This window comes from Boleophthalmus pectinirostris, unplaced genomic scaffold (assembly GCF_026225935.1).
Source record: "Boleophthalmus pectinirostris isolate CB_2022bp ecotype Guang Dong unplaced genomic scaffold, ASM2622593v1 HiC_scaffold_6, whole genome shotgun sequence".
Lineage (NCBI taxonomy): Eukaryota > Metazoa > Chordata > Actinopteri > Gobiiformes > Gobiidae > Boleophthalmus > Boleophthalmus pectinirostris.
In genome coordinates this window covers 9,703,335-9,725,709 of record NW_026571447.1, presented here as the reverse complement: position 1 = coordinate 9,725,709, position 22,375 = coordinate 9,703,335, and the positions used below count along the sequence as shown (strand labels likewise).

At 38.8% G+C, this 22,375-nt stretch overlaps 1 protein-coding gene across 1 annotated transcript in view; it reads right to left on the bottom strand.

The window, feature by feature from the left end:
* Positions 1 to 22,375, bottom strand: part of bbs9 (Bardet-Biedl syndrome 9) — a 302,584-nt gene that overhangs the window by 224,179 nt on the left and 56,030 nt on the right. Inside the window, 1 exon segment of the mRNA XM_055164219.1 lies at positions 20,339 to 20,443. Coding sequence (XP_055020194.1) covers positions 20,339 to 20,443 — 105 coding nt within the window.

Below are 22,375 nucleotides of genomic sequence, written 5' to 3'. Positions count from 1 at the left end.
AATACAATCGTACTTATATTTTAGCCAAAACTATCACTTTGGTGGCATTTTCCATTCGCGTCAATGTCCCCTGCAGCAAATCAAAGCAAGTTAACCCGCCGTCTTTTGGGCTTTCTCTCCAAACAAGACCCAAGTCCACATTTGTTAGTATAGTCAACAGTGCAGATAGTCAGATTACAGCGGGATCACACAAAACGGAGAATTCATAGGCGTGTTTGTTATAGATCTGAAAGAGAAGCTGCGCGAGGAAGAGAGAACAGAGGAGGAGGGAGGCCAAGTATAACTCTGTCCTGAGCTTAAGCAGTGCTGAGCTTGGCAGAAACCTACACTTAGCTAGAATAACAGCGAAAGGAAGGAGCGATGGAAGAAAACAGTTGTTTAAAAAAGGAGATGGAGGAGAGGGAGTGGAAATAGCCCAGCGTGAGAGACAGACAGAATAAGAGTGACAAATGTACAACCGGGACTGTGCACAGGAGGAGAGCTGAAATGACCCAATGTTACGGGTTATTACCAGCAGCGGGTAGAGTAGCCAAAAACTGTAGTAAAAGCACTGTTACTTCAAAACTTGAGTAGAAGAACAATGTAGTGGTTCAAGAGTAAAGAAGTATTTGGGAAAGTACTAAGGTTGTCAAAAGTATTGAAAATCAGATACTAATCAATACTAAAAAAAAAAAGTCATAGTTACTGGATTGAAATGTACCTTTCCTGAATAACTTTAGAAAGATCTTGAGCTGTATCAGAACAAGTAAAAGACTATTATGGAACCTATAATTAAGGGATTACACAGATATAAGACCACATGGTAATAAAAAAGAAAGTACTATGATTAAGGCTACGTTCACAATGCAGGGCTTAATGCTTAATTAGATTTTTTTAGTGATATCCGAATTTTTGGCGAGGTCGTTCAACTTTCCAGTTAAATGTGACTTGCGTGTGATCTCCATTGTGAACTTTAGACGCCCCAAAAGTGTCCCGCAACAAGCGTGCTTAATGTTTACGGAAGTAGCCTAAACCTGAGCTTGTCTCCCAAAATACGGTTCAGTTCTTTATAAAATGGACAAGTTACACATCCATGGCCGCTTTGTTTGTTTGAGTTTTTAGCCTCTGTATTTGGCTCGCAGGCTCTTTATTTTGTGTTGATACTGGAGCCAGAGCCAACTGTAGCCACGCTTGGCCATTTCTTTGGCAATCACTTCAAAAACCATCCAGTTCAGAACCTCTCCTTTTTGGCCTGAATACAGTGATCCCCCCCAAATATTAATGAACTGGCTAACCTCACTTTCCCTCCATTGAAGAGACTCCGAATGTGACGTGTAGGTGGGATGAATGTAACCTGGCCATTCAGACTGAAGTCACAGGTCAAAAGATCAGATATGTAACAGTTTTAGGAGCACATATCAAAGTGGCCGGGGTCAGATTTGAAAAATCAGGTTTGTGTTGTTCAGACATTAAAAGATCATCTACAGGTCACACAGGGGTGAAAAAATTGGATTTGGGTCACTTCAGGCTGCAGTCTGAACGTAGTCTACATGTTGAAAATCACATTTTTTATTATCATCATGGTATCAGAATTGGTATTGAGTCTATTCCTCAGTACCGTAATGTGAAAACTAAAATATATTCACTGATTAAAGTGTAAAGTTAATGTAACTGAAGGCACAGATCATTAAATAATGCACAAAATGTGACAAAAACGAAACCATATCTGAAGGAACGGTGCAAGAAACACAAATGTTCAAATCATTTAATACTGTCAACATAAAGCCTTTGTGAGTTGTAGGGAAGAGTAACCAAAACGTTTAACTCAAGTAAGCGTTACTTCAATAAAAATATTTTTTAAGTTACTCAAGTAAAAGTAACTGACTGAAAGTAGGCACTACCCACCACTGGTTATTAAACAAAGAAGTCATTGCCCCCTGCTTTATACGTTTTCTTTCGATACACGCAATTATGAAGTGATTAAGTGAATAATTCAATTTGCAGAGAGCAGCTGAACAGAAGCAGGAGGTGAGCGAGGAGCCAAAGGAAACAGGGTGGAGGAGAGGCAAGGGTGAAGCATGGTGATGGGCTTCCCAGACAGACCATGGACCTATGTAATATACAGCCAATGGGTCATGAAGAATGAGCAAAAGCACCATGGGAAAAGACAGAGTACTTTCATTAGCTATGAATTGTGCTTGCAATATCACATGTAGTTAAATTTAAAAAATGGTGGGGTGTCTAAAAATTACAGTTATTAAAACTTAATTTAAACAGGATGTGTGTAAGTCTCATGTGCGATGATGTCATGGTCTCTTTTAGTCAGACAAGAAATCTACGGCTCAGACAAATTCTATTTTCATTTGGCTCCAGTGTGAACCATCTACCTCAGGGATGGGTTATCAGTTTTCGGTGATATCGATGGGTATTGGTATCAGTAGGAGGTGAAGGTGCATTATGGAACATTTCTGGTGGAGTGTCTGTCAAATGCTTTTCTCCATGGAGACATTATTGCTTTTTCTGGAGTGTTTCACAGTATGGTATATCTGGCCAGGCTGGTGCCACCTAGTGCCTCCACTCAATTCCATTTCTCACCAGCAAGTAGGTCAGGAATCAAAATACAATTGATGGTTTGCAAGAACCCCGGAAGTGCAAGTCTGGGCACCAGCCAATCAGCAAAGAGCCATACATTCAGTGTTGTCAACGATTCTGGAGATCGAGGATTTAACGCAAGAATAAAGAGAATATTTGGTGAATTTCATCAAGGGGAAAGACATTATTGCCCTTCTTCCTATGGGATTTGGGAAAAGCTTAATATACCAGTTAGCCCCGTTAGCAGCGCATTACATACATCACAACCAAATAGCAGCGATTGGTTAAATGATAAAAAGTACCCTCCTACCGTTGAGTGAACGAAATCTAACACTGCGAGGTCAGACGGTTTCTACAAAGTGAAACGAAGTGAAACCAGCTGATGAATCAGACTATGGTATATCATCATGGAGACAAAACCAGACCAAGTTACAGTCAGAATGCCTGTTTTTATAGGTATTTTTGAGCTATAAAAGCACTTGTAATTGAATAAATGTAATATAGAGCAATGACATACATGTAAAAACAAGCAGGTGACGACCCACAACCAAAAAGTAAAGACATAGTGCAAATTTAATTTCAAAAACGTTGGGCATGGTGGCCAAGTTGTTTATGTTATAATTTGGTATTTTGGTTCTCAAGACAATTATCCAATGTTGAAAGCAGAACAAGCCACAAATTGGAGTGACCACTGTCAATGCTGAAATCCAGTTAGTTCAAACCTAAAATACCTCTCTCTGATCTGAATGGTCACTTCCTAAACCTCAGCCCCTGCAGCCAATCATGAGTCAGTGCTAGTGCAGCCTCTGCAGTGAGGGAATTCGGGAGGTTCTGAGCTTTCTCATGAGACATGACCTGTCCATATACTGGACTAAGAATGAAAAAACATTCAAACATTCTTCAAAGATAGTTTACAGTTCATTTCATAGCTTATTTGGACTTTCAACCCGGGTTTATTTTCATTGGTTTGAGAAATCTGATTCTAAGATTTTTGTGAGGGAGCGAGATGATGGTGTGTGTATTTAAACCTGACCAAAGAAATCATGTCTGTATTCCCACACTAGGCGGCCCATTCACAAGCCCAGATGATAACACGGCGCACTGTATTTGACTGTTTGCGTTAACGTTTCACTGCCCTAAGTCTGCCAATGTGCACCATTTACTACATTTCACATAAACTGACTTACCGCGAAGCACTTTCCAAAGCTCACGGAAATGTTTTTGATTTCTTTTAAATATGTTTTGCCTTCCTCCCGGACAGCCCGCAGTTTCATTCAGTTCTGTGCATTATGAAAATGCACTTGGAGAGAGTTAAAACCTGCTGGCCTGGGGTAATCCATCACCGGAGCACATCACGTCCGTTTCAATTAATGTCAGCGGGGCTCTCAAACACTGTGGCCGTGTCATCGGTGAAAAAGGTCGATATGATTTATGGGAAAAGGACTCAAACATGCATCAGTCAGATAAGTGTGAGCCAGCTCCTCGGTCTATTCACAGTAAAGTTGGCTATGTATAACCACGGGAGCTGTTTTTAGCTTCCAGCCTACTGACCTTTGCTGTGTTAGCAACTAGAGACACTTTTCCATCATAATCCATTACTGCGCTTTTACAGTAAATGATTGGTATTGTTGTATTAGGGAAGGAACTATGTAGCCTGTGCTCTTATAGTTTTAACAAAGGTATTACAACCACAGCTGAACCCAGGTTGCCTGTTCCTTAACATGCAGATATGAGGACACACACAAGTTTTTCTCATTCTCTATGTCTGTGTGCATCTAGTTATGAAGGGTTTTAGTGTCTGACAATCAGGATGTGCACTGTTTGCATGCTAGTTGTTGTTGCTAGTTGAATTACCATGATGGAAAACAGAAGGTTGCTTTTAATGCATCAAGTAGGTGAGGAATAACTGTTTAAATGAAGTAGTTTTGATTTTCACGTTTTTAAGACAGTAAAAATCTGGTACAGCTCCTTTAACTCAAAAAATACTCTAGAGATGTATATGTAGCCTGTATCCATACTCTTTTAACAAAGGTATTACAATCCCAACTGAAGCTGGGTTGCCAGTGCTTTAACCTGCATGGATAAGGACTCATTCAACTTTTTCTTTTTCCCAATATACAGACAGACAATACCTCATGTGAACACTCAGAACCTCCAGAACTCATGACTGGCCGCATGTGCTGAGGTTTAGGAAGTGACCATTCAGATCAAAGAGAGGCATTTTAGGTTTAAACCACTGGAATTTAGCATTGAAATTGGCAACCCAGTTAATAATTTTTAATGGTGCCTTCAATTCTTATAGTAATTATCATAAATACCAAAAACTGACATAAAAAATTCACATGAACACCCACTCACGTCATAATTTCCACTGGAAAGCTTGAAGATTTCTATGAAACACGAGCTGCCGAGATGAGATAAGCTTTGACCTTTCAAAATGGTGGAGAGCAGCGAAAGTGTCGTGTATGAAGAGCATTGCATTCTGTTAAACGTTCTCTGCTGCGATTAGATGGTTAGTTTGTAGCCTACATAATGCAGTGGCATACATAAATAAATATTAAAGGGACAGTTCAGAATTTTGGACATAGGACTTAATTTCCTAGCTAGCCAGAGTGTTGGGGACGTGTGGCGACACTTTTTTCCAGTCCTTGTATTTGCAGAGGTCGCTGGTGCTAGGCTAGTGCATGTCAATGGCCATAGTTAGCCTGCCACTAAAAACAGTCTTACCCACTCCACAAAACACCCGAGGCAAATCTATTATTACACCAGACTGTCGATGTGAATGTCTGTGTTCATAGAATAATGTCTGAAATTAAACTAAACTTGCATCACATGAATCATCGCATGTTCAGGGACTATTTTCTCATATATCACTCCGCCGCTGCCAAGCTTTCTATCAGGAAGTACAACTCACTGCTGCTGCTCAAACAAATTCTTCAAATGCAAGGTTGGTTTTACTTCTAAAATTATTCTATCAACACAGACATTCACATCAACAGTCTGGTGTAATAATAGATTTGCTTCAGGTGCTTTGTGGAGTGGGTAAGACTGTTTTTAGCGGAAGGCTAACTATGGCCATTGACATGCACTAGCCTAGCACCAGCGACTTTTGCAAATACAAGGACTGGAAGGTATATTTTGAAAAGTGTCTCCACACGTCTCCAACACTCTGGCTCACTAGGAAATGAGGCCCTATGTCCAAAATTCCGAACTGTCCTTTTAAAACTGTTTTGCCCAAGTAACAGGTCAGGGTCCGCCATGTTTCACTTCACTACGACAACAAACGTTCTTGAACACAACACACTTGTAATTTCCACTTCACAAGTAGAAAGGCTCATCTTTGCCATACCACGTGAAGGCAGCATAAGTCTGAGTCGAACCCACCTTACTTTCTGATTGGACAATTGTCTTGAGAACCAAAATGAACCAAGATCATGTCTAGTATTTCTGTTATGAAGAATAAATCAGCATTAGAATTGTTATCAGTAAGAGATATGTTTAATTTGGACCTGTCTACCCCATATTCATTTAAAGAATATATTTGTAAAATGAAAGCAATCCATACGGTATTATAAATCTTACTTAGAAAAATACACAGAAAATGATTGTGAATATTGTTGTAACATTTTGGCTACTCATAAGGTTTCATTTGACGGACTGTAGACAGTATAAGGCAATGGCCATAAATCATAAGAGATATATCTGCAATGTATTGAAAACATTCAGAGAAACAGACAGGAGAGAGAGCGTGCCAGCGTGTTTCTCTGGATCCACTTCTCAGCATTGGACACCACTGAGGTCTGTGATAGAAATGTCTCATGTTTCTATTATATGAATGTTTCTGATTTATGAGGATTTACACCTTTTCCTCAGAGATCAAGTCATTGGTGAGTATGAGAGAGGAAAGGGACCCCAAAAAACACAGATTTTGTATCCTTTACCAATTAAGAAATACGCAAAACAATACACTTTTAATATTTGAGTTAAAACTACTGTAGATACTCATCAAAAAAAAGCTACATGTAAATTTTCTAACTTGATTTTGCAGAGTTTGCAGTTGGTCAGTTTGTCTACAATGAGCATACACCTTAAAGATGCACTATGTAACTTGGTTGGGGGTCCATCACCTGCTTGTTTCTATGGATATGTCATTGCTCCACCCAGAGTGTTCCACAGTATGACATTAAAAAACCCTATCTTAAATTTATTCAGTTAAAGGTGGTTTTATTGCTCAAAATGCATAGAAAACAAGCATTCTGACTGTGAGCTGGGTTGCCTCTCCACAGATCTGATCTGTAACTTGCGCTGGTTTAGTCTCCATGAGGGTAGAAAGGTTTAATGCCATACTGCGAAACATTCTAGACAATACAACATCTCAACAAAGAAAAGCATTTGATGGACCTTTCTCCAGAATAGTTACACAATGCTAACCTGATTCATTCATGGAAACCGTCTGACCTCGCAGCATTAGGATTCATTCGCTCAACGGTAGGCAGGTGCTTTTTTATTTAACCAACCGCTGCTATCTGGTCGTGATGTATGCAGTGCACCAAATCCTGTAGAAAGAAGGGCAATAACGTCTTTCCACTTGATAAAATTCACCAAACATTCTCTTTGTTCCGGCTTTAAATCCTCGATCTTAGGAATCGTTGCCAACACAGAATGTCTGTCTTTGTCTACATCCATCTCGACGGCTTTGTTTACTGTTGTGCCGTACCACAAAAGGGACCCAGACCCAGACGCGTGAGTTTGATGGCTGATTGGCCAGTGCGCGGTCTACATCTTCTGCGGTTCTTGCAAACCGTCTAGTGTATTCTGATTCCTGACCTAGTCGCTGGAGAGAAATTAAATTGAGTGGAGGCAATAGATGGCGCCAGCCTGCCTAACACAAAGCACCTTTAAGCTCAAAATGTATTTCACTGTAACCGTGCACTTTGTCGCCAAGGACCGTCTGGGCTTACAACATCGATTTAAGTCATTACATACTCCAATGAAATAACACAATTAACTGCCAAATACAAATAGTTAAATGCATAATAAGAATCTACACTCATAGCATCTACTCTACAGTCTACAACATTACACATTACATGATTTCCTTTTGGGTATCACTGCACACACACTCAAGTACTAAAACAAACACTCGCTAACAACTACTACAACCACTGCTGCTGAGATGTGTGTGTGTGAGTGTGTGTGAGTGGGATTGGGTTTCTATGCAACCACTTTGAGGCCAGTCGGATAAATGCTTATAAAAGATATTTACTTATGTTATACAGCCGTGAGGAAATATGCAGCGGTATACAAGTCTCATGCCAAATCTCCAGTTACAGGAGGATAAACAACGGAGTGAGGCCTCTTCCTGAATGTACAGTAGTAGGGTGTATGTTGGAATGCGTTTGGGGAGTTTTGACAGAGGTGGGTAGAGTGGCCAAAAAAGTTACTCAAATTACTTCAAAATTATATTATTGAAAGGACCTATATTACACAAAATTGACTCTTGTGAGCTTTAAACCATGTTATAATGTTGTTACATCATCACAGACATACCCGGAGTTGTGTTTTGTTGCATTTGCACATGTTTTGAGTAAATTATTAGTCTGATTATGTCTCCAAAACTCAAAATGCTCTGTTCCTCCTTGTGATGTCATGTAGTGGTAGTTTACAACTTAACAGCTATCTTTTATCTTTTATTCAGTAGATATTGGCAATTACAGGTCTGAAATCATCCAAATGATTCCAGTGAAGGTGAATGGAGTTTAAAATTGCAGTCGAGCACTCCCTGTATTACCACATGACATCACAAGGTGGAATAGAGTCTTTTCTGTTTGAGAGAAGAACTCATGTGCCATTGAAAAAAAAACACAATTTTTGAGGAGGAAACATTACTAAGATCAGAAAATAGTGTAATGTGGGATCTTTGAAGTAAAAGTACAAAGTAGGCCTCTAAGAAATGACTTGAGGAAACTTAAGCAAGAGTAGTTATAAATGTCTGGACATAACATCTGATTTATGATTTGAAGTAAATATAATTGGGATTAGGAAACAATATAAAATACTCAAAATATAGTGTTTTGAAAGGCTAGACCACAAGAAACACAAATTATTTCATACTGTCAACTGTAACTTTTACTCAAATAAGGCTACGTTCAGACTGCTGAGCTTAATACTCAATTTGGATTTTTTTGTGAAGTCCAATTTTTTTTTTGCGAGGTCATTCACATTTCCAATTAAATGTGACTTGTATGTGAACATTAAACACCCCAAAAGTGTCCCGCATGCGCATTGGAAGGCACGACGACGTCACACTGTACGAAAGTAGTGTAAACCTGGACACTGGCATTGATCATTTGTCTATTTTAAAGTTGCTGTTGTACCGAAGTCAGGACATGTACAGCTTGTTTGTTTTAAGGAGGAGATTGAGAAGGAGAGGTGAAGGACAAGGTTTTGGCCACAGCGTTTTGTGGGGCAGTGGCACCAATGTACGTACAAAGGAACGTGTGGGTGCGAAATGCGACCTGGCCGTTCAAACTGAAGTTGCATGTCAAATGATCGGATATGTATCGGTTTTAGGAGCACATATCCAAGTTCCCTGTTTCACATTTGAAAAAAATCGGATCTGTGTCGTTCAGACTGTCATTAAAAGATCAGATACAGGTTGCATAGGGGCGAAAAAATCGGATTTGGGTCACTTCAGGCTGCAGTGTGAACGTAACCTAAGAGTATTGTTACACTGCCAAATATATTACTCACGTAGGATAAGAGTATGTGGTCTGAAAAGTACTCTGAGGAGTACAATTTCTTTAAAAAGTTACTCAAGTGAATGTAAAAGAGTACTAGCCACCTCTGAGTTTTGATTATGTGTGCACAGCAGTGGGTATGTTCAATATGTGTTTAACTGTGTAACAATAACTACAGGGGGAGCTACAGGTTAGTGGATTCTATCAGCTACTCAACAAAAACTCACCTGTAGGATTAAGAGCTGTAGAAAAGAAAGAGGAAAAGTCCAGTAAGGTAAAGAAATTGTTAAAAGTAAAAGACAGATTAAATTATGGAGACAAGAAACGAAGAAATTGAGAATCTACCACCATTTCAAAACCGCAAAGCATTGTAGTTCTGCACCAATCATGTATGTACTTATCAAGATTTTGACCAATCATACTAAAGGATTTGTTGACATCTAATTCTAAACTTAATTTATTAAAGTTAGAACTCCAGTGATGTTAGTGATGCTAACTGTAAACACTGCTCTATCTGAGGCTTGTTAGACTTTAATCTGAGCTCAATTTTAACACTCTGACCAAAAAGAGCTGACTTCGTTGGAACTACGACAGGTGAGCTGACTTGTGCTGTTAAACAAGTCTCTGTCAGGTTGAAAATGTGTTGTTTAAATATATTTTGTATTTTTTTCTCAAGTTTTCACACAATATTAAAATATTTGACAGTGTTTGCTAATGTGTGCATTATGTCACCATGGTAACTCCTAAACTTTACACCATAGATACCGTGTTTTTCAGACTATAAGTCACACTTCTTTTCATGGTTTGGGTGGTCCTGCGACTTATACTCCGGTGCGACTTATATATTAAAATTTTCACACTGACAGCCACGAGAGGCTCTAGGCTTGTGTGCCAATATCTGCTACTCATATTTCTCCTGTATCACTGTCACTTGGCTCTACTGCGCATGTCTCCTGCAGAAAGAGCCTCTGTCCTGTCTGTATCATGTCAGTCGATCACAGCATTACTTCTGTACCACTGAAAATTTTAAATTAAACCAAAAAAAAGTAAACATTAAAAATTAAATAAACTAAAAAAAGACAATTGAGAAGACTGAAGACAAATGCACAAATAAATCATATTTTGCAGATTAGAAGCTACAAGTAGCGAAATATGCAGCCGAAACTAGTAATCGAGCAGCAGAAAGAAAGTTTGGAGTGAGTGAGAAAATCACTGGATGGATCGACAAAACCTGAACATCAGTGACAACCAAAACCTGTCGGGATTCAGAAAGGCTGGAATAATTCTAACTGGAACTGATGCTGAGTCTGATGACAGCTACACACAAGAGGAAGCGGCGCTCCATTTACTTCTGGAGGTCACGGATTTGCTCAAAAGTGACACTGAGGATGAAGAATTCAAAGGATTTAGTGATTTGCAGTGAAATCGTGAGTTTGATAAACTTGTTCTGTTCTGTTGTTTATGCTATAGTTATCTGAAGTATAGTTATCTGATAAAATAAATTTCCCCCAAAAAATGTGACTTATAGTCCGGTGTGACTTACAGTGTATATGTTTTTTTCTTCAACATTATGCATGTTTGGCTAGTGCAATTTATACTCCGGAGGGACTTATAGTCCGAAAAATATGATATACATATAAAACACCCCCAGCATGATGTCACTGCAAAGTATCAATAACATTCAACAATACAAGATCTACCTATAAATTTCTATTTTACTACAAAGATGTTAGAAAAGGTGTTGATGGGCTGTGACATCTGATAATCCCATTTCTTCATCTGTTTCTCCTGCCTTAGTCAAAATAAACCATTTCAGTCGTTTCACTTTACACTACAATAGTAAATGCCAATATCGTGCAAAGCCTTCACGCAACCCTGGCTGTATTAGCTGCAGGAAAACTCCAAGTTCCACCAAAGAAGGAGGCCATTTTTTTAATTTCAGCTCCTCTCGTCCAGACTTTCCCATCCAGACGGGGATTTGAACAGGCAGCCGATTCTTCCACCAACCTCTGGGCTACAGCTACACAATTACTGCAGATTATTCTTTGATTTGATTGGCTGAAGAGGATTTTCTGCTAAGGTGAATGAAAAGCAGATGGTGGGAAGCGGCCATGTTGGTGCTGAGTCAGAGAGCTCTCATTTGATTAAAGTTGAAGAAAGTCCAACAGGCTCCCCTCTAGTGGGTCGTACGCTGGATGTTTTATCACTCTAATCTTGTTATCGGTGACAGAGGGGATGATAAGTCCACGGAGCTTACAGAAGTTGGAACAATACAAAGAGGGAGTCGGATTAACTGCTAAATGTGAAAGACGTTTCAAATGGAGCAGGGAGAAATTGTAATCTTTCCTTCAAATACACCAGCGCACGGAAGTCAGGTCTGGGCGGCTGCCAGTGGCTTTAAACTGAGTAAAAGGACTCAAATGAAGTTGTTCTGGCTCTTGTTCTGTCATTCAATCATACACGTGGATTATTCTTGTTACAGTTTGTGTGTGGATGTGAGCGAATAATAACGCATTAGCATTTATTAATACATTTAGTTGATGAATGAAGCTAACTTGAGGCAATGTTCTCTCTGAAACTTGAGTTTAGACTTTAATCTAAGCTTTGTTTTAACCAGGTTCCCACTCTTTTTCACTGAATAAATTTCAAAACTTTTCCATGACTTTCTCATGTCTTAAAGTGAATTTATCATTACCTTACAGCACCTACATGTGTAGAATTGATCAAACTTTTAGGGCTAAATATGAAATGTAAACCACTCAGCTTATGGTATTATCATTTTTAACATTCAAAATACTGGAGAAAAATCCCGCACACCGTCTTACTTGCAAATAGTGAAATTTATTCGGACAAACCGTGCAACGTTTTGGCACTAGGCCTTCGTTTGCCTGACGAAGGCCTAGTGCCGAAACGTTGTAGGATTTTTCTCCATGTTCTTGGGCTGCTCCCTCTCCTCCAACACACCCATCTCTAGTAATTGATATGTGAGCCTCGCATTCTTTCATAACATTCAAAATACTGTCAGTGCATTTATTGTCGTCTCTTTTAAACAAAAGGCGCAGATGTTCAGAAATAATCATAATAGCCTAATGAGAACTTAAACGAACGCTGTAGCTGCGTGAAAGAGATACTAAAATTTCATGACTTTTCCAAAACTTTCATTGAATTTACAATGACCTGACTTTTCCTGGCCTGAAAAATGACATTTTCAATTTCCGTGACTTTTCCAGAATTTCCATGAACATAGGAAACCCGTTTGACGTGATCTGATCATTAAAAAAAAAAAAGTATTTGGTTGGAACTACAACGGGAAAGCTGATTTTTATTGTTAAACAAGTGCCTCCCAAATACCCAAACAGTATTTCAGTTAGTCATTCTCAACAAGTTTCACATAGACATACATGTAGTGACTGCCCAGCATGATGTCACTGTCTCTCTCTCTCTATCTCTCTCAAACCAACAATCACATTCACACTCTCTGCAGTTATAGACATAGCTAATCTGGGGGACTGTCATGTCTTAGTACTGAGATACAACATTAACACATACTGTACCTTTGTCTTCAGCCAGCACGTCACTGTCCACTGCCTGATCTGACAGTATTTATTTTAGTGTGTAAAACCCAACAGAAACAACTGCTCTACCTGAACTAGCTAAGTGCCACATGAGTAGGGTGACCAGACTTTCAAAATTAAAAACTGGGACACAACAGGGTTGGGATGCTCGGTATAAATAAAATTGTGAAAAGAGCGTAGCATTGTCCATTCTCGTGGGTGAGTATATAATTTACTACTGCTGGTGCAACTGGCTGCATTTTATTGCCTTACGATAATATTTAAACGTGGTTTTCTGTATTTTTAGCTAAACAAATGACAACATAATCCCGTCTTTACTGTTGGCAGGTATCAAATTGGTAAAAAATAGGGACATCTTGGACATTTCTTGCATAAAACTGGGACAAATCACTGGTTTTGAATAAATCTGCTGTGCCAGGGGACACAGGGAATAAAACTGGGACTGTCCCGAGTAAACAGGGAAGTCTGGTCTGAACCACTACACCACTACTTCCAAGAGAAACGCATTATTAAAGGTCCTATATTACGCTCTTGTGAGCTTTAAGCCATGTTATAATGTTGTTACCTCATCAAAAACATACCTGAATTCCAGAACTGAAACTATCCACATGAATCTAGTGAGGGTGTATGGAGTTTAAAAACACAATGGAGCACTTCCTGTATTACCACTTGACATCATAAAGTGGAAGAGAGTATCTGAGAGAAGAACTCAGCCTGAATATGCAGAGTTTGTGTGTTAAACATGAATGAAACAAAACATAACTCCAGGTGTGTTTGTGATGAGGAAACAATATTTTAACAGATCAGAAAATAGTGTAATGTGGGCTCTTTAAATGCAATTTTTAAATGGAATACACACAGTTTTGAAAAGAGTGTACTTAACTGAACTGCACTGTTCATGTTTACTTGTCCACTTGATCCCTCTTAAGAGCTCTTGTGTAGCCCTTTGTCTGGGTGTTAGCAAAACCGCGCAGGATCTACTAATGAAATTCTTTGCAGATTGTAACAACAGCACCTTTCGTCAGGCTGCCTTTGAAGAGCTTAAAAAGTCAACACTGTTCTTAAATGTCAAAGCCTCTTCCAGGGCTTAAAGGGGCGCAGTAGCCATGGGCAGTGGTGGAAGAAGGACTTTTAGTCATTCTGTTACTTAAGCACAAGTACGGATACTGGAAAAACAGACTCAAGTAAAAGTATCACATGAAAAAATCTGCTTAAGTCAAAGTATTAAAGTACTCATTTAAAAAAGAACTTAAGGTGCATTGTATAACTTTTTGGTGGGACGTTCTTCAATTGTTTTTCTTCATGTAGATGTTATTGCTTTGTCTGGAATTTTTCACAGTATGGTATTAAACCTTTCTATCTTCATGGAGACCAAACCAGATCATGTTACAGGTCAGATCTGTGGAAAGGCGACCCCGCTCACAGTCAGAATGCCTGAATAAATGTAGAGTAGATCTGTTTAGTGTCATACTGTGGAACATTTCAGGCAGAGCAACGGCATCCTCATAGAAACAAGCAGGTGACGGACCCACCAGAAAAGGTACACAATGCACCTTTAAGTATTAAAAGTAAAGTATTAAAGCACCTGTTTAAAAATGTACTTAAAAACTAGTAGCATTTTCTGTATATTTTGAGGTCTTATAAAGATTCAAAAGTAATGATTGGTTTGACAAAGAATTATGCTGAATTTTGTTCAAAAGAAAAAGTTTTTTTTTGTTAGTTTTTTTTTCCTTTGCATATTTTTTGTTTGCTCAAACTATGAACATGTTAAAAATAAACCCTCAGCCTTTTCATCAGGTCAATAACTATAATAAAAAATACTTTTACTTTTCAAGTCCTGTTCAAAAACATAGTGGAGTAGAAAGTATAGATACACTATCTCAAATGTAATGTAGTAAAAGTAAAAGTAGACTCTTTAAAATCTACTTAAGCAAAGTACAGCAACCTAAAATGTTTACTTAATGGTGCATGGTGAATTTTTTAACTCTTCTTGTTTCTATGTAAATGTCTTTGCTCTGCCTGGAATATTCCATAGTATGACATTAAATAGCTCTGTCTTACATTTATTCAAATACAGGTGGTTTTATAGCTCAGAAATACCTAAAGAAACCGGCATTCTGACTGTCAGCGGGTCGCCTCTTCACAGATCTGACCTGTACCTTGGTCTGGTTTGGTCTCCATGAAGACAGAAAGATTTAATACCATACTGTGAAACATTCCAGACAAAGGAATAACATCTAGATGGAGAAAAGCATACGACCAGAAAAGTTACACAATACACCTTAAGTACAGTGCTTTACTCTTTTTACTTCACTATTTCACCACTGGCCATGGGGTGGTACCCGAGGCAGAGCTGTGTAATCACCACCCCTGGGCGAAGGCACCTACAGGAGGATGGACCCCGAAACAAAGCAATACATTCCTGTCATTCTCTCAGAGTGTTTAGGGGATGAAAGAAGAGCAGCGTTAATACAGATTAGCCCGCCTTCACACAGCCACTTAGCAGCGCTGGCATTAAGACCCATGGTTACAGCTAATTGGAATACAACAAGGGACCAGGGGCAAGGACCCGGCTCCAATAGAAATGTTTTTTTAGCAATCAATGTCCCAATTCACTTAGGAAAGCAAGGAGTCAAAGCAAAATGGGTGTTTGATTTGTTGGTCCATTGTGATGTTTTTGTACTGTTGAGGAAAGTTCTTATGAATATGGTTAAACAATAAGCTCTCTTTCCTGTATTTTTTAATAGAGCAATGTCATAAATTATTGAAATGAACAATCAAATAATTAAAGGGCCCATGTTACGCTATTTTCTGATGTTATAATGTTGTTTCCTCATCAAAAAACATAAGTGGAGTTGTTTTTGCTTCATTTACACATGTTAAACACACAAAACCTGCATATTTTGGCTGATTCTTCTCTCAAATAGAAAATACCACTTCACCTTGTGATGTCATGTGGTCATACAGGAAGTGCTCCATTGTGTTTTGAAACTCTATAAACTTTCACTGGAATCATTTGGATAATTTAAGCCCTGGAATTTCTAATCTCTACTGAGCAAAATGTAAAATGTAGCTGTTAGTTTCACCTTGTGATGTCATGTAGTGGTAGTTTAAAAGTTACAAAGCATTTTGAGCTTTGGAGATGTAGACAAAGCATTACCTAAGCATGTGTGAATAAAAAAAACAACTCCAGGTATGCTTTTGTGGAGGTAACAACATTATAACATGGCTTACAAGAGTTAGTTTTGCGTAATATAGGACCTTTAATATGCCAACTAACTACTAACCAATCAATTTCCATGAGGCAAGACAGATTTTTTTTTAATTTTTGACATAAATTTAAATAATTTGTACATTTCAGTTCACAATTTTGGCCTTAGAATTTATGCAATATTTTTTCTGTCATTGCTTTTTGGAACTACAGCTTACCAAGAAATGTAACTCAGCAGCGTCAACCCTTTTTTGTCCAATCCAAATGTGTAATTAAGATCAGTTTTCTCCTGTGTGCACAATCTTGTTTGCTTGGTAAGTCCAGACTGATCTCTCTCTGTATTTTTTATTCAGACTGATCTGAGTGAGGTCCCCACACCCTCTTGTTACGTCTGAAGCCAGAAGCAAACAAACCGTGCAATCACATTTGTTTATTTCAGTGACGCATGTGAAACAAAGCAGCTCATTGGTCATCTATCATTTATAAACTAAATCGAATTAATCTCACCTCAGATTAACATAGTGTAGTGATTCGCTCATTGCCTATAAAAATCTGTGATGTTTATAGTCCCCTGTGTTATTTTATTCCTTCCTTTTTTCCGCACAAGCATCTGTATTTGTTTTGATACGGCTGAACCACACATGTCCCTGATTGGCTAATCCCCCTGTCAATCACGCCCATCTGAAAGTAGGGAGCCAGACTCACATCTTCCCAATATCAGTAGAAGTGCGTATTTTGGTTCCCAGGCAACAATGAGGTAGCAATTTTATCTCACAAGATCATGTGGCACAAAATCTTGTCTAATATGAATGATTTTCCAGGAATATGTACACAGTTCTACAATATGCTATGTCCTGGAAGGAAGTAGAAAGAGTCCGTGTATTATTTGTTCATTTTGTTTTTCAAAATAAAACCAAAAGTAAGTTTCCATGACTTAAACTGCGATGCCAGACTTTTGCGCCGCATACGGACTGAAACAGGACTGAAGTAGGACTAAAACAGGACTGAAGCAGGACTAAAACAGGACTAAAACAGGTCTAAAACCAGGACTAAATCAGTCTCAGTCCTGGTCTCAGTCCTGCTCTCAGTCCTGGTCTGGTCCTGGTTTTAGTCCTGGTCTCAGTCCTAGTCTCAGTCACGGTCTCAGTCGCGGTCTCGACCCGGTCTCAACCCGGTCCCCTCCCGGTCTCAGTCCTGATCACCAGTGTGGCAGGCGCAACTCCGGGCCTGTCCCGACACTCAGTCCTGGTTCAATCCTGGTTCAGTCCTGGTTCAGTCCTGGTTCAGTCCTGGTTCAGTCCATATGCTGCACAAAAATCCGGCATTGCAGTTTAAGCCACAGAAACGGGAACATTGTCCGTTTTTTTCCATTATTCAGTTAAACACAAAATCGAAAACTGAAAAAACAAATTATTATCTTTTTTTTTTCCATTTTGGTTTTGGAGACAAATAATGAAGAAAATAGTCGTTTCATTTTGTTTCAGTTGTTTAATTTTTCATTCATTTTCTTATTTTTGGTTTCATTTTGAAAAAACAAATGAACGAATGATACACAGTTTAGAAAGTAATTAAAAACACTGCATATAAAATAGTATGCAGTTTTAAAGGTGCACTGTGTAACTTTTCTGGTGGAGGGTCTGTCAAATGCTTTTCTTCATGAACATGTTATTGCTTTGTCTGGAATGTTTCACAGTATGGCATTAAACCTTTCTATCTTCACGGAGACCAAACCAGCTCAAGTTACAGGTCAGATCTGTGGAGAGGCGATCCCGCTCACAGTCAGAATGCCGGTTGACAAGCAGGTGACGGACCCCAAGAAAAAAGTTACATACATATAGCACCTTGAATGCTCCCTCTAAAAGTCCTAAAGCACCATGTTGGATGTTTTTTTTTAATGTTATATTCAAAAATCTTTAGTTTTATTGATTCATTTTTATGATTTGCAAGAAAGAAAATGCTAGTTACAGCCCCATTCACAACAATAAGGTGTCTAATGTCTGTAATGATTGAATAACCCCACAGCTTAAGTCAAGACACTACAAAATAAATGTCAGATGAAGTTCACTTTTATAGCGCTTTGGGGTTTTAGGGCTAGTTTTCATTCAGCATTTCCACATTTCCAAGATCTGGCCGAGTCATATCAGTCTTGTCCAAACGCATTTACTGTGTTGCCCAGACTCCTTTTATTGAACTAAATATAGCCTCACAATAAAAAGTCTTTCACATAAAAAAATAAAAAATCTGGAGTGGTTTTGTTCTTAGGAGAAGTCTGCCAAAGTCCATTCGATCCAAACTAAACAATACACTAAAGCACTTGTTTTGCTGCTGTTGGACACTTACAAAACTTTAAAGGTCTGTGGCATTTAAATAAAGAGGTTTTGTTGGGAAACTCATATCTTCCAAGCCCATGGAATATGTCTGGAGGGAGTGAGGGGATAGACAGAAGCGATGACGTCAACAACTGTCAATTTCACTTAAAACGGCTTTTTACTTTATGAGCTAACACATTACATCCACAACATGTCTTTATGCATGGGCTTCAGAATGATGAAAATTTACGACAGTTGTCATAGCGATTAACAACTCGAAACAAAATAGTATATCTGTTGTTGAACAGTCCTCATCATGTAAAAGGAAGTTGAAACGGATGGATACAAGTGCTATTTTGCTATATTCGTTGAGTTTGAAAATATTTTACACACTTTTACGAATTCAAAACTGTTAAAACAACAAGAAAAAAGTAAGCAGTATGTTTTATGTCAACTTCAAATACGAATTGTTTAGCTAGTTGTAGAGCTGCGATTATCAAACGATAGTTAGGACAATATATGGATTCCAGAATTGATCATATTTTTCGGAATATAAGTCGCACTTTTTTCATGGTTTGGGTGGTCCTGTGACTTATTCTCCGGTGTGACTTATATATTAAAAGTTTCACACTGACAGTCATGAGAGGGCACTCTAGGCCTGTGTGTCAGTATCTGCTACTCCTATTACTCCTGTACCACTGTCACTTTGCTCTACTGCACATGTCTCTGGCAAAAAAAGCCGCTGTCCTGCTGCAAGTAGTGAAATATTCAGCCAAAAAAGGTAATCGAGAAACAGAAAGAAAGTTTGGAGTGAGCGAGAAACTTGTGAGGGACTGGTGGAAAGCGAGCATGGAGAACACAGCTTCACGAGAACTGTGAAGGTGCGCCATGCAACTTTCCTGGAAGTCATTGGATGGATCGACAAAGCTTGGATTTCAGTGACAACTGAAACCATCCTGTCACCATTCAAAAATGCCAGAATAATTCTAACTGAAACTGATGCTGAGTTTGACGACAGCTACACAGAAGAGGAAGTGGCGCTCCATTGACCTCCGGAGGTCACGGAGTTGCTAAGAAGTGACACTGAGAATAAAGAATTCAATTGATTTAGTGATTTGGAGTGAGATGGAGAGTTTGGTAAACTTGTTGTTTTGTTGTTTATGCTATAATTATCTGAATAACTCTTCATATGTGATGTTAACATACCAGACATCTATTCATCCTCTTGTGCTCTGTTCTATTGTTATTACCATAACTTGCTTTTCAAGGCGAAATGTTGGTTCCTGGTCTCTGAGTGCGACTTAATAGTCCGGTGCGACTTATATATGTTTTTTTCTTCTTCATTATACATTCTTTGGCTGGTGCGACTACGGAGCGATTTATAGTCCAGAAAATATGGTACTCTGAAACTAGAGGATTCTGTTTGGGAAACTTGGCGTACTGTCTCTAGTGACTCTAGTGAAAACTTTGAAAAGAGACTGTGGACATGTTGTTATTAAAAGATACATGTTCCCTGATCAAAAACATACGTGGAGTTGCACTTTGCTACGTTGACATTTTGCCCAGATTGTTGCGTCATATGTAAAAATCCTTCTGTAGTTTTCAAGTCCATAAACCATCACCGGACTATTTGTTTATTTTCCCATTATTCATTCCTGTTGTTGACAGCAGAGCGCGCTCCAACACATAAATAACAATGGAGGTATAGTTAAAGTGTGTTATCACAATGTAGACATAAATTATGAATCATTTAGTATCAAAAAGCATGTTTAAAAGGGGATTAAAGCCACAAATCTGCATTATATGTGTCCATTAATGGTGGTTTATTATAGTGTATAAAAATGTCTATAAATGATGATTTAGACATGCTGATTGGATTGAGATGGAGACATACACAAATGACAAAGAGAGAGGTGTAGTAGCAGGATTTACCTGTGGGGGCGTTGTAGGACACAGTGACGTCTCCAATCAGGTCAGCAGGCGGATAGTGGCCATTTAGGAACGCAGAAAATGTAACTACAGTCGAAGAGCCAGCACCTGGAAAACATAAAAACAATAATCACAAATTTTGACAATTTTGTTGATGTAATATTAGTTAATTTGACAGTTATTTCTCATTGGGGAATTAAAGTTGAGGTCAGCTTTATTATCTGCGGAAATTTGTACTATGCATTTGGCTCATTCTTCTGCTGGAGAAACAATTTAGGAACAGTGCACCCATTCTGCTGTAAGTTTACCCTATTGTACATGTTTTAGGTTTATGACATGGGCAAAACATGTAAATTAAATCCAGAAAGGCATGAGAGTCGAACCCAGAACCTTCTTGCTTAGAGGAAAGAGGCCGCAATTTAGAATGATTGCAGATTATGTTTCAAACTGTACTGGAATTATGCGTAATCAGTTTTATTCCGTCCTTAAATACTGAAGTAAAATCCTTCAGATTATAGTGCTGAATAGATTTTACCAGTGGAAAGAAAAGCATAGGAAACAGCAGAGACCACACACTCACAGCGTCAGCATTTTCAAACTGTTGATAGAACAGGATACAGTAATACTGACCAGATCCGCTCAGGTTTAAACAGAGATCTGAGGGCACGGCTACAACTGGAGCTGAGGTGAGGAGAGAGAACTCACATCCAGCGACGCTAACATTCAAAGATATGTAGCATGTGAGGAGGGCGATGACTTGAAGCTTCCCTTTAAATATCCCAAAACCAACAAAGAGAAAGAGAAGCCGGAGAGGGGGAGATGGTATGGGAGTGAGTGGAGGGATATATTACAGCTAATGGCCTGGGCCGAAGTGCGTGCTGGAGTAATGGGCCGTGAGGAGCTCCCACTGTTACAGGTGACTGCAGACCAAGTATGTGTGCGCCTCTGGACAAGAACTGGTCATTTCAGATTGGAGCTGTATGTATGTAGGATTTGTGTGCTCTCAATAGGAGCAGTGAGGTAATGTGAGCGATTCCACTTAGGCAGATGGAAAGGATACTTCACTGATATCTTTAAGTACAGTGGAGGGTTTCAGGCCGTATTGACCATAATGAATATCTCAGGAAAAGGAGCAGGGGCAATGCAAAGGCGAGTGCACATCAATGTCAAGGAATACCACACACGTCAATCCTTGTACTTCAGCCGTGTGGCCTTCTTAAAGCACTAAATAAATTCACTTTTGCAAAGATTGGTGATGCAGGATTCTTTCTCATTTTAATAATGAAAATCTCAAAAACATAAAAAGTACATATTATCCCTATATAAAACAACAGGGCAGTGCATCATAACTGTGTTAAACATGCAATAACCCAATTGAGGCTGACAACGATATTGTAATTTTCAGATGCATAAAATGTTATTGACCCCAGAGGATCAGTTCTCAGAGCAGTTCACACATAAAAACAGATTTGAAAGAACATTTTTCAGAAAGCACAGTGAAACTAAGGTTTAGTACCCAAGCACACCCAATTAGAAAACTGCTTTTTATCAAAACAATTATGGAAAAATGAGTGAGAAAAAAAAGAGAATCAATGAGCAAAGATCTAACCTCTGTTAATCTGAGGTGAGATAATTTGATCTTGTTTGTAAATGATCGGTGATCTACGAGCTTCTTTGTTTCTCATGAGTCACTACAAAAACAAATCTGATTGCACAAACATGTTTGGTTCTGGCTGGAGATGCGTCGGAGGGAGTGGGGACCAGAGAGATATCTCTCTCTGTGTGTTTACAGGGAGATATCAGTCTGGATTCACCAGGCAACAAATGTCCTCATTACAAAAACAAAACAAAAACATGTAATGAAGGAAGGACTACAGTTTGTTTTGGATTCACAAAGAGACCACTGATCTACCTGAACCTCTGTAATCCAACTGAAGATCTGTTTTTACCTTTGTACAAATAGGATGAGCTCATGACTGGACTTTTTATTTCTCTAACCTGTGCAGTCCAAATGCATCCCACAGACCCGCCGAGGGCTAA